The sequence below is a fragment of the Meles meles genome, chromosome 5 (genome assembly GCF_922984935.1).
Source record: "Meles meles chromosome 5, mMelMel3.1 paternal haplotype, whole genome shotgun sequence".
Taxonomy (NCBI): domain Eukaryota; kingdom Metazoa; phylum Chordata; class Mammalia; order Carnivora; family Mustelidae; genus Meles; species Meles meles.
In genome coordinates this window covers 66,172,684-66,186,532 of record NC_060070.1, presented here as the reverse complement: position 1 = coordinate 66,186,532, position 13,849 = coordinate 66,172,684, and the positions used below count along the sequence as shown (strand labels likewise).

The following is a 13,849-nucleotide window of genomic DNA, read 5'->3' as shown; positions in this document are numbered from 1 at the left end:
GCTGGTGATCTTATATAACACGCTTGGATCTGGGATACTCAATGCCCTCTAGACAGGCTGGGGAAGTACCCCTAGCTGAGAGATGTGGAAGCCATGCAAATGTACAAGGAATGACCTTATGTCTGCTCCAAGTAATAGTAATTACACAATGAAAAATCCCTGCAGACGTCACCTTAACCAAGCGATCAAGGTTAACATCACCACGAACAAGACATATGGATATCATGAACCCTTTGTTACGATGCACTGAGAAAGACAATATTGTAAGGGCCTATTTAGCCAGAGCGACTCCATCTTGGTTAAAAGCCATTTTGTTGTTTGTGCAGTAAAACTTAAACTGACCCCCCCACCCCGAGAAACTTACTTAGAAGCAAGTCTGGGAAACCAGTAAAATATGGTCGGCTAGTTCCTAATAACAGAGCCCAGAATACAAGGATGAGTCAGGCCAGATAGAGACATCCAATCAGTAAAAAGCACACATATTGTCTCCCTAACCACCAAAGAATGTAAACCCCACCTTTTGGGTGCCAAACTTGAGTGCCAATTCTGACCAGAGTAATAGGTTAGTTCAAACAGCTACTAAATGGTAAATTGTAATTCATTTGGCCACCTGCCTGTGGCCTAACATGACTATGCAATGTTACAATCTCATTGGCCACTTATGTGTGGCCAGGCTTTTGCTCTATAAAAGTTAGTCTGTGAAGATGGAGAGGGGTCGCTCTCTTTGGAGATGACCCTGGCTGGTCAGTCTGACTCTAATGCTTAGCATAGAATAGAGCTTTGCATAACTTTCACCTTGTCTCAGTCTCATTCCCCTGGCCGATCAGTCTAACTTCTAATAAGTATCATAAAATAAAGCTTGAAATAACTTTCACTTTGTCTCAGTCTCGTTTCATTTAATAATGGACCTAACAAATATAATTTGCTCAAAAAGAATAACCTCACTCTCATCGTGAAGAAACACCAAATGAACCCAAATTGAGGGGCATTCCAAGAAGAGATGACAGCCCAAAGTGTCAAGGACATGAAAGCAAAAACGGGCTGAAGAACTGTCATAGACTGGAGGAGACGAAGGAGGCATCACAGCTGACTGTGAAGCGGGATCCTGGAAGAGAATAAGAGCCTAAGTGGAAAAATGGCTGAAATCTGGCAAGGTCTAGAGTTTGGTGAACATATTATACCAGTGCTAATGGCCTGGTTCTGAATATCGTACAATGGTTAGGTAAGATGTTGAACTTGGGAGAAACCAGCTAAGGGATTTACGGAAAGTCTACTGTTCCTGAAACTTTTCTGTAAGTTTCAAATTATTTCAAAATTAAAAGTGAAAAAAATAATGAGGGGAGCTTAATTAGCTCACTGGAACCATCTGTGTGTGTACAAGTAACTACTTGGTGAAATAGAATATCCAAACACTGCTGTGCTGATATCAGAGACATTTGAACAAATGCCTTCACTATGTTAGTTACAGTAAATTAGTTCTGATAAGCATACATATAGTAGGAATAGTTAGGCTGTATTCTAAAACCTCCAAAAACTAAAGCAAGGCTCATTTGTTCCTAGACATAATACACCATATTCTTTTCTTTCTTTGGGGATTTTGGGCAGATCTCCTTGAGGGAGGCACATGGGAGGTGAGATGCCAAGTCTGAGCAGGAGTCACAGTTAGCTGGGGGTAGAGCGGGTAGGAACACTTTAGTGGCGGGAACTCCAGGTATGAAGTCTCGGAGATGGAAAATGGTTTGGTTTGCTCTACGAACTGGAAAAAGGACCGTGCAGGAAGTAAGTGGTGTGAGGTAAGCCTGCGCGACAGGGAGGAGTGGTCCACAAGAAACCTTGCAGGCGACAGCAGAATTATTCTACGGCAATGGATACTTCTGAAAAGCTTGAGGAGAAGAGATACATGATCTTAGGAACTCATCTTCTCCCACTTTCTCTTATTGGCTTCAGATGCTTGCTTATACAATGCTGACCATAGCTCCTTATCTTCACTGAAGAATAAACATGGGAATGGGCCAAAAAGGCAGGGTTTGATATGCAATAGGGATAAACTCGCTGGTGAAACTTCTGTCCCTGAAGAATGTAGAGAATGACAGTGAATGTGGGTGTCATGCCTATCTTGAGGGAACATCACAGAGGCAGGATACAAAGTCAGATGTTCTGAATTCCATTAAAAGCTTACCTGAAATTAAATATCAATGGTTTCCTAGAATGTTGATGCTACATTGAGTTTTTTTCTTCCTCTTTGAATGTTTGGTTTATATTGCCTTGATCCAAATACTGAGTTGGGTGACTGAATATTTGTGTGAAAACATTCAAAGAATTAAAGTGGATTGAGCCGCTGCCTTCGGCTCCGGTCATGATCTCGGGGTCCTGGGATCAAGCCCCGCATCGGGCTCTCTGCTCCGCGAGGAGCCTGCTTCCTCCTCTCTCTCTGCCTGCCTCTCTGCCTACTTGTGATCTCTGTCTGTCAAATAAATAAATAAAATCTTTTAAAAAAAAAAAAGTATTCTCCTGCCCAAGAGTGGTAATGTCATTTAACCCTTAGAAAACCCACATTGTTTAGCAGATACTGTGGCTGACCTATTAGGATAGAAATCACTCGTATGATATTCCAGGTAGCTTCTAACCTGGTGCTTCCAGCAGTCCTTAGGCTGCCTGAAGACCCAGAAGAAAACAGCATTGCTTAAAGAAGAGCTAAGAAAGTACCTAGATCTTGTGGGTCAGGAAAGAGTTTCTTCTGTTTTTCTTCCCCCTAATTTTGCTCTGATGGCTAAGAATATTACTACTTTCTAACGTCAGCCCCTAACCCAATTATGGAGCAAGTTTTTTATTTCTCTCTCTAAATATAGAAACAAGCAAATTCATATGTTAGTTGAAGGCACGATATTTGCATAAGTCAGGAGTAGTCTCTTCCCACTCAGCGTATGTTGGAAAGAACTAAAAAATCATAATATATCATGAAAATATTTATAAATACAAAATTAAAAACTATAATTTTTAATAAATGTAGGATTTAGAAGAGAAACATTTTGGGGGGTATAATATCTATGGTTCAACAATCTCTTCAACATCTATATGCACACTTTGTAACCTTTGTGATTGTATTGAATTTATTATTACCATGTTTTTATTTTTTATTTAAAAGATTTTTTATTATGTTCAATTAGCCAGCATATAGTACAACATTAGTTTTTGAGGTAGCATTCAACGATTCATTAGTTGCGTAAAACACCCAGTGCTCATCACCATACGTGCCCTCCTTAATAACCATCACTCTGTTACCCCATCCCCACGCCCCTCCCTTCTGTAACCGTCAGTTTGGTTCCTGGAGTCCATAGTCTTTCACTGTCTCCCTCCCTGATTCCTTCCTATCGAAGCATAGTTGACACACCATGTTACATTACTTTCAGGTGTATGACATAGGGATCCACAAGTATAGTTATGCTCTGCTCACATGTATACCTACTATTACCATACAACACTATTATAAAGCCGATGACTATAGTCCCTGTGCTGTACCTTTTATCCCCAGGACTCACTCATTCCACATCTGGAGGCTACCTCTCCCACTCCCCTTCACACATTTAGCCCATTTCCCAACCCCCACCCCCTTCCCTCCAGGAATCATCAGGTTGGTCTCACTATTTATGGGCCTGTTTCTGCTTTTTGTTTATTCATTTGTTTTGTTTTTTAGACGCCACACATAAGTGAAATCATATGGTATTTGTCTTTTTCTGCCTGACTTATTTCACTTAGCGTAATACTCTCTAGGTTCACCCATGTTGTTGCAAATGGCAAGATCGCATTCTTTTCTACCAGTGTGTCATATTCCCATATGTGGTATGTTTGTGTATCACATCTTCATCCATTCATCTTCAGACACTGGGGCTACTTCCAAAATAACTGCATCAAATTTAAAACCTTTTTCTTTGACTACTAAGAACACTGCACTTTCGAGGGCAACTTTCCTTCTGCGTTCACTGTTGTTCAGCTCTGGGTGAAAAGTCATTAAACATTAAAGCCTGAACCGCGTTCCTACAAAGTACAGTATTCTGGGAAGCTTTGCTGGTTTTAATTTAAAAACAACAACAACAACAACAACAAGATTCCGATTTCTTACTTTAGAAGAAGCCTTTTTCTTATATAACAGAAGAAAAAAAGAAATCAGGTTAATGAATCATCCTGGCTTACTGGATTCCAGTTGGTAGAATTTAAGCTGAACAACACAGCAAAGCAAATTTCAGTTACCTGATGTCATAAATCAGTTAAAAATTTACTTTTAATATAAGAGTTAAAAGTAAAAATCAAAGAGCACATATCTATCTGTACACGGTCCTAACTGCAAAGGAAAAACAATGCCGTGCTCAAGAGAGGCGATCTTACACTGGAAACGCCGCCTCTTTCTAGACCCTGTTCTTTCCGAGCAGAGCGTTCCCGGGACTCGGCATTTTCAAGCAGGCGGAACCGTCACCGCCAGCCTCGGGGTTGGTCCCTGTTGAAGCGCGGCGGGTCGGTGGCGCTGCGCACGGTCACCGCCAACAACCGCAAGTTCCGAGCTGCGGGTTCCCCTTAGAGCGACGGCGGTCACACTCCCTCCGCCTCACTGCAGCCCCGCGACGGGCGGAATGAAACTCTCAGTCCCGAAGACTTGCCGCCGCAGCAGGCGCGCGGGGGGCGGCGGGGAGTTTCTCCCCGGGGCTCGGAGCGCAGACCTCCGCACCTCCCGCTCCGCGCGCGCGCGAACGCGAAACCCGCGAGCGGAAGGACCCCGGCGGCGCTGGGCAGGCGGCGGGCCGGGCCCGCTCCCGTCCGCGTCCCGCACCCGGCGGCCCGGCCGCCATCCACCTACCTGCGCGGCCCGAAGGCGCGGCCGCGAGCAGTAGCAGTAGCGGCGGCAGCAGCAGCCGCAGGTCCTGGCGGCGGGGCGCCTGGACCCCTCCGGCCGCCGCTCCCGCCGGGGGTCGGGGGGCCCACATGGGCGGCGGAGCCGGGTCACATCTCGGCAGGAGGCCCGCAGCGGCCCCCCACCCCCTCGAGCCCGGACTTCCTCGGCGCCCCCGACCCTCGGCTGGGGCGGCGCGCGGCGCTCACTCCGCGGCCCGGAGCCCAGGGAGGCGGTACCCCGGCTGCGCCCCACCCGCGTCCTGCGCCCGCCCCGCTGGATGCCAGCGCGAGGGGAGGGACCCCGCGATTTCTGCTCCCCAGCCGCGAAGTTCCGAGGGTCTGAGCGAGCGTCCACCGTCCCCACCTGTGAGGTCACGGGTGCAGGTAAAAGCCTCGCTCCCGGGGAAGAGAGAGTGAGGTGAGCACGCAGGCAAGTGAGTCTGGTACTCGGCCTGAGAGTTGCTCCTCCGCACTTCAGAATGTCAGAGTTCGGCGCCTGAGGAAGGAGATGGCTCTTTCTTTCTCAACGTAGCGGCAGGCACTCTGCCGTGCCTTGTTTGATTTCACGCAGTCCTCTCCACCCGCAACAGGTACTGTGCCACTTACAGAAGACAAAAGGAAACGCATAAAGGCGAGGTGTCTGCTTGAATGAAGTCCCCCGAGCTTGTGCGCAGAGGCCTGCGGACTTCCACACGGGCCCGCTTCTAGGTTCCAGGCTCTTCAAAACGCGACGGCGGGGGTGCAAGGGAAATAATGTGTTGAAATCATTAAAACGGGATAAAGAAAACCTGAGAGCCAGTCTCAGCCCTGGTCCTTGAGAGGGAGTTCTAAAGGCTGGGCACCGCCTTAAAATAGACCCCTGGTGTGTTCCCTCTTTTCCTCACAGATAACCCAAGGGTACAAAATTAAACCCCTGAATTTAGCTCAACTACCTTCATCTTACTAAAAAAGAATCTAAAGGAATTGAAAAAGAAAGAAGTCTTTCTGCTGGGAGGGAGTGAGAGGACGGGCAGGGTTTTCAAGAGTCCCCTAAGTATGCTGCTTCCTTCTCCACAGAAGGACTTGGAAACAGAGAGTAAGTCCCGCTCGGGTTGTTCTGTTGGCTGGGCTCGGTGTTGGGACGCCACAGTTGGGACTCTACAATCATTTGTCAGCCGGCTCCTTTAGGTTCCATCCATAGGGTGCGCTGGATGAACGCTGCAGCTGGAGGAGAAGCCAGGGGACTGGGCTTCCCCTTTGCTGTTTTCCTTAGCCATGCCCCACAGTGTCCCCTCACCTTGGCAGGTGTAGCTGGTTCCATTCTTCCAGAATCAGCTTCACTGCGCCCCCTCAGAGACACCAGCAGTGGGCTGGCCGGGTCCATTCGCGGAGGTCAGAGTTCCAGCTTCCTGGGTTTCTCTGCCAGGATAGAACCCCCACATTTTCCCTTTGTTCCTTCAGCCCTGGGGGAGGAGGGGTTGCTTCTGGTAGTTACTTCCACTATTTTCCTGGCTGGGATCTTACTGGTTCAGTAAGCGGTAGGAAGAACTGAACATTTTAGGAAGGACTCTATTGTAGATCAGCAGCATTGTGGTGAGTTACTGTTGTTTCTACTGACTGTCAATTTTATTAGTAGGGTTTCATCCTTATCATTTTAAATCTAGTGGGTTAAATGTGACATATATTTGCCACAAAAGCATTTGGGGCCAATTATTTTTGGTATCTAAACTTTAGGACTTATTTGCATTTCTCTTCAAATAGGAATCATTCCTGGCCCCAAAGGAGCTAAAGCAGACATGTCCATAGCCATCCTCCCTCCCTTACCCTGTACCCTTCTTAGCTTGGGGAGTAACAGTTTTGTTCCTTCTGTGCACACATCTTCCCTCTGTCCTCCCCAAGTTCCCCTTTGCACTTGTCAGACAGCATGTCAGAATTTCACCATCTCATACCTGTAACAAATTCACCTCTCTGTCCTCAGCAGATCCCTGTGGTTCTTGTAGGATGAGTGGGACCTAAAACATTGCTAAGTGTTCAGTTGATGTTTTTCAAGCATTAAATTCAAGAGTGTATTCATGACTTCTTTTGTTTTTACCTGTGACCTGGAACTCACCTTAGGGAGTTTCCTTTGTACCTTTAAATTCTGCCACCTTCCCCACCCTGTGAACTTCAGGAAGAGGCAGTCTGGGTCGCTCCCAGTCTAAACTTTCCCAGTCAAAATAAACCCTAGTATATCCTTCTGAAGATTTTTGAAATGACTCAGCACATTCAAACTGATGTTTTCTTCTGTCGTAAAGATTACAACCATTCTTTCGTTTCTTTTTTCCTGATTGGTGCTTTATTTTTCTATTAAGTTTTTAATTTTGGGGTGCTTGGGTGGCTCTGTTGCTTAGGCGTCTGCCTTCTGTTCATGATCCCAGGGTCCTGGGATTGACCTGGCATTGGGCGTTCTGCTCAGCGAGGAGCCTGCTTCTCCCTCTCCCTCTGCTGCTCCCCCTGCTTGTGCTCTCTGTGTCAAATAAATAAATAAAATCTTTTTAAAAAGTCTTTAATTTTAATTCCAGTATAGGAAATACACAGTGTTATATTAGTTTCAGGTGTACAATACAGTGAGTCAACATTAGGCATTGTTCAGTGCTCCTCAGGATAAGTGCACTCATAATCCGCCTAACCTCCTTCACCCATCCCCACCCACCTCCTCTCTGCTAACCCACCAGTTTGTTCTCTATAGTTAAGAGTCTGTTCCGTGGTTTGTCCCTCTTCTTCCTTTGCTCATTTGTTTTATTTCTTAAGTTCCACATATAAGTGAAATCATGTGGTACTTGTCTTTCTCTGACTGACTTATTTTGCTTAGCATTATACCTTCTGGATCTGTCCATGTTGTTGCAAATGGCAAGATTCATTCTTTTTGAGAGTAATTCTTTTGAGAGCTGAGTAATATTCCACTGTATGTATATACCACATCTTCTTTACCTATTCATCTATCTGTGGACACTTGGGCTGCTTCTATAATTTGGTTATTGTAAATATTGCTGCTATAAACACAGGGGTGCATGGATCCCTGTTAATTAGTGTTTTTGTATTATTTGGCAAATACTGGAAGTAACTACCAGTAGGCATGATTATGCTATTGCAGGGTAGTTCTACTTAACATTTTAAGGAACCTCCATACTGTTTTCCACAGTGGCTGCCCCAGTTTGCTTTCCCACGGACAGTGCACGAGGGTTCCTTTTTCTCTACCTCCTCCTCAATACTTGTTGTTTCTTGTGGTTTTAGTCTTAGCCATTCCGACAGCTACAGGTGCTCTCTCACTGTAATTCTGATAGGCACTTCCTTGATGACAGATCTGTTGGCCATCTGTATGTCTTCTCTGGAGAAATGTCTAGATGACAATCCTTCTTGCCACGATTTACCACCTGCTGAAATTTTAATTTTGTGGGATCTGATGTATGGGTTTTTGAGCTTTTTGATCAGCAAGGCTGTAAACCAATACCTCCCACCCTCAACCCCAGCACTAATACTGCTAACAAAAAATACAAAGATTTTCCCATTCCAGTTGAACTCCTAACAGTTTCCAGGAATGATACGTCTTGATGATCATCACCATCATGTGAGGTTACTGAATTCTTGATTGGAGCTAGGTATTATGCTAAGAATTTTACATTTACCACCTTTTCAGGCCCTTACAACAGTTCTGTGAGTTAGTCACATTCTCCCGAATGACAAAATGAGGAAACATGCCAGGTCATGTTGTCACTTAATAAGCGACAGAACTGGGATCCAAAGCCCGGTTAATCTAATTCCAAAGTCTGTGTTCATAATGACTTCCTTATAGGCCTCTGCACTTAAGAAAAAATAAAGGAAATACATCAACGGGGTGAACTGCAAAATAACACACATATAAAGATGTATACCTACTAATTTACAAAAATGCAACATTGGTGTGATTTCCATACTTTAAACTACATTGTGAATGGGAGCTGATGCTCATTCCTGGACACACAGGTGTAGTCAGGGGCAGGTTCAGAATATACTAAGCTTCCAAAAGTAAACCTGAAGATTAGAGGGCAGATGATAGCTGGGGAAAAAGAGGGAAAGGAAAAAGAGTCCTGGAGGTAATAAATGTCCAGTTTTAGGAGATTTCCGAAATCCTTTTAGTCTACCCTGCCATTCGTTGTGGATATTTGCGACTGCTAACAGTGTTTACATTATGCTGTCCGCTCAAATCTAAATAATATCAAAATAGTTAAAATCTTATGGAATCCTATCTCATCAGACCTTCTTCCAGTTCTTCCAGAAATGTTTTTGAGAAGTGGTCCCTGCATTTAAATTTTTTTTAACTATTAGGTATAATATACATACAGAAAAAATGCACCAAGACAGATGTTACAGCTCAAGGAGTTATCACTAGGGGAATGCACTGACAGGCATCACCCAGTCAAGAAACAGAACAATGTTAACCCTACAGAGACTGTCCTCTTTCCCCTTCCCTTCTCCCTAAAATCAGTCATTCGGTGTTTATTCTGTTGTATCTGGCTTCTCTTACTCAACATTAAGCTAAGAATCTTCTGTGCTACTGCCTATAGATTTAGTGCAATTCTGTAAAGTTATCAACTATGTGACTATGCTATAATTTATTTATACATTCTATTTTGATGACATTTAGATTATTTCCAGTTTACAGTTACGAGCAATGGTGCTTCTTGGAACATTCTAGTTCATGTCTCTTGCCTAGGTGCACATATTTCTGCCAGGTACATACCCAGAAGTGTAATTACTGGGTCATAGGACAGACATATTTCTGCTTAAGTAAATAATGCCAAACCTGTTTTCCAAAGTGGTTATAACAATTTACATTTCCATCAGCTGCAATGACACTGAGAACTTTTTCATAAGTTTTTTAGCCATTTGGATATACCCTTGTGTCAAGGATCTGTTCCCATTTCTTGCCTATTTTTTCTATTAGGTTATCTTTTTATTTTATTTTTGTTTGAGGAAATTTGTTACATATGCTGAATATGAAACCCTTGGTAGTTATATATGTTGCCAATATTTCTATCTTTATTGTAGCTTGCCTTTCTGCTCTCTCAATAGAGTAAGGAGTTTCTAGGTATAATATAGTGTAACTTACCAATTATTTCTCTTATGGTTATTGTTTTTTTGTGTCCTGTTTAAAAAATGTTATCCCACCCTAGGATCATGAAGGTATTCTTCTAAGTGCTCTTCTGAAAACTTTACTGCTTTATTTTTCACATGTAAAATTATGATCTGCCTTAAACTGATTTTTATGTAATTTAAATTTGGAGTTCAAACGTTATTTTTATGTAAGTCTGACGGACTCAGTACTGTTCATTAAAAAAATTATCTTTTCCCTAAAACTCTGTCTTCTTCATAAACTAAATGTCATTCTTTAATGGGTCTGTTTATGGACTATGCTCTGTTCTGTTGGTCTCTTTGTCTATTATTTTGCCAGATCTCACACTATTTTAATTCCTTTCTTTTCGCTGGTAGACCAAGCCCCTCTACTTTGTTTTTATTTGAGTAAATAATTTTGTCCTTTGTATTTCCATATAAATTTTAGAATCACATGTGATTCCACAAAACAACTGGCTGACTTTTTTTTAAGCTTATTTTTTATTAAGTCATAACATACACAAAACAAGTTACCTAAAGCGCACTAGTCTTAACCTTTTTCATATATACACAACTATGTTACCAACCTAAGATCAAAATATAGGGTATTTCTAGCACTCAAGAAGATTCCCTCATGCTTCTTCTCATATATCTTGAACACAGGAACTCACTGTTTCGAGTTTTTTTTTTTTAAAGATTTTATTTATTTAGTTGACAGAGAGATAGAGAGTGAGCACAAGCGGCAGGCAGAGAGAAATGGGGAAGCAGACTCCCTGCTGAGCAGAGAGACCAGTGCAGAGACTGAGCCATCCAGGCACTTTCTAGAAATCTATTGACGATTGATGTGTGGGTCTGTTTCTGGATCTCATTCTTTTCATTGGCCCATTTGTTTATTTTTGCACCAATACCACAGATTAAAGAAAATAAACTTAAAAAATTTTTATTTGTGTACTTTTGTACAGAAAAATTGCAAAGGCAGTGCAGAGAATTTATGCATACTCAGTTCAATTAGTATGGTAAATTTCCTAAACTAGTCAAGTTAACATTGGCACATTATTGTTAAATAAACTTTAGGCTTAATTCAGATTTCTCTAATTTTTCTATTTCTGTTCTAGGATTCAGTCCAGGGTACCACATTGCCTGTTGTTCCCATGTCTTCTCAGTCTCCTCTGGTCTGTGACATTTTCTCGAATTTTCTGTATTTTTTTTTATAACATTTATAGTCTTAAGAAGTATTGGCCAGGTATCCTGTAGAGAAAAAAAAATCCATGGATAAATTAAAAATATTAATATGAGAGTTTAGCAGGGCTTCTAAGCATGGATTCAATCTCCAAAGCACAACCGCGTGTCTACACACCAATAGTAAACTATTAGAAAATGAAATAAAAGAATCGTTTGTAGTAGCATGAAAGACACATAGGACATACAAAAACTCTATGGGAAAATGTATGAAATACCAGCAAGTGGCATCAAAAAATATTTTTTTAAATGGGGAAATATGGATTGTGGTTATGGATTGAGAAGTCAGTATTTGTTAAAAATAGGTAACAAATATAATAGAATTCCAGTGATGGGGTGCCTGGATGGTTCAGCCTGTTAAGGATCTGCCTTCAGCTTGGGTCATGATCCCAGGGTCCTGGGATGGAGCCCTGCATCAGACTCTTTACTCAGTGAGGAGACTGCTTCAGCCTCTGCCTGCTGCTGCCCCTGCTTATGCTGTCTCTCTGTGTCAAATAAGTAAATAAAATCATTTTATAAAAGGAGAGAGAAAGGAAAAATATTTTAGAAAGAAAACCTACAATTCCAGTGAAAATTTTAGCAGATTTTTGCGAAAGGTGATTATAAAATTCTTGACAAGGTGATTATAAAATTATGTGTAATTTCTAAGGTCCAGAGATAGTTAAGACACCTTTTAGGGGCATCTGGGTGGCTCAGTGGGTTAAACCTCTGCCTTTGGCTCAGGTCATGATCTCAGGGTCCTGGGATTGAGCCCCACATTGGGCTCTCTGCTCAGCAGGAACCTGCTTCCCCCTCCACCCCCGCCTGCTTCTCTGCCTACTTGTGATCTCTCTCTCTCTGTCAAATAAATAAATAAAATCTTAAAAAAAAAAAGACACTTTTAAAAAGTTCAGATGGGGGGATGCCTAGGTGGTCAGTTGGTTAAGTGTCTGACTCTTGATTTTAGATCAGGCCACGATCTTAGGGTCATGGGATTGAGCCCAGCATCAGGTTCTGTGCTCAGCATGGAGTCTGCTTGTCCCTTTCCCTCTGCTCCTCACCACCGCCCCCCACCCTGCAGACTTATGTGCTCTCTCTCTCTCTGAAATAAATAAATAAATAATATTTAAAAAAATAAAAAATAATAAAAAGTTCAGATGGGAGCAGATGGGAGGACTTTCCCTTCCACATTTCAAGAGTTATTATAAAGGTACAGTAGGACCATGTAGTAGAATAAAGAGATCAGTGAAATGGTATATAGCATCCAATGTTTACAGACATTCGATAAATGAAAAAGAGGGTATTTTAGATGAATGGGGAAAGAGTGAGATTTTCCGTGAATGCTTCTGGGAAAACTGGGTGTTTACCGTTTGCCACATCACGTACAAAAATAATTTGAGGCGGATTAAGGGGATGTTTTGGGTTAAATGATGTCTTCTTCCCAGTTCTCAGAAAAGTGAAGTTCAGGTGAGATCACACTGGAGTAGGCTGGGCCTTTAATCCGATATAACTGTGTCTTTATAAAAAGAATTTTGGATGCAAAAATGCACACAAGGAGAATGCCATGTGAACATAAAGGCACAAATTGGGGTCATGCATCTTCAAGCCAAGAAACAGCAACAGTTACTGGTAAGTCACCGGAAGCTTAAGGGAGAGGCCCGGAACAGATTCCCCCTCACAGGTCTCAGAAGGAACAAACCCTGCCAATACTTGGATTTTAGATTTTTAGCCCCCAGAACTGTGAGACTACTGCTGATATTGTTTAAGCCACCTTTTTTTATGGTTCCCCTAGCAAACCAATCCAAGACCTCATTTTGAAGGCAATGCCAGGAAAATTTTAGAAGACAATGTTGTAGAATATCTGTATGAACTTTGAGTAGGAAAGCATTTCTTAAGCATAAAAAGCACTAACCATAAATAAAATAGATTGATATCTGACTGCATGTAAATTAAGAATTTCTGCTCATCAAAAGACAGCAAAAGAGAGTTAAGAGACAAGCTGCAAATTAGAAGACTGTACGTTCACCATATATTACATATATTATGCAGACACACACACATATATTTCTGGATACTAGGCAATTTTCATTTAATTTCAAAGAATATTTTTAATTAAGGGATTCGTGGTGTTGTTTTGAGCATTTCTATTTTGAGTTTTGGAATTACTGTGGAAAATGAACAGTACTCTAGCAGAAACAATGGCTTCTGGAAGGGTTTATAAACGGCCACAGAAGTTGCATTAGTACCATAAAGAATGGTGGTGATAAAGAAGACGAAAATCCTTACAAATTTTGAATGACCTTGGCATTCATGATCACCAGAAAGTTCTCAATGCAACAACTGTTAGGTATAATAAGTCAGCTGGTGGTTGTACCTGCTGGGGATGCTAATCAGCCAGAGTGTGTGAAAAGAAACTGAAGATTCTTCTTTTCTGGTATGGAAAGACAAAGCACAACATTAATAATTTGTGTTGGTCCAAATTCAGAGATAGTCTGGTTTTACTTCTGCTGGGTAATTTAAAGAATTTAGATCTGAAGACTTCTGAAAATGCCAGGTCGGCACATAGGGCATTGCAGAGTTGTTGTTGTTGTTGTTGTTTTTTAAAGATTTTATTTATTTATTTGACAGAGAGAGATCA

At 42.2% G+C, this 13,849-nt stretch overlaps 1 protein-coding gene across 1 annotated transcript in view; it reads right to left on the bottom strand.

Moving 5' to 3' along the window:
* IL20RA (interleukin 20 receptor subunit alpha) overlaps positions 1-4,982 on the bottom strand; it is a 36,066-nt gene extending 31,084 nt beyond the window's left edge. Inside the window, exon 1 of the mRNA XM_046004355.1 lies at positions 4,850-4,982. Coding sequence (XP_045860311.1) covers positions 4,850-4,976 — 127 coding nt within the window. The 5' untranslated portion in view covers positions 4,977-4,982. The remainder of the gene's footprint in view (positions 1-4,849) is intronic.
* Positions 4,983-13,849: the final 8,867 nt, after the last annotated feature.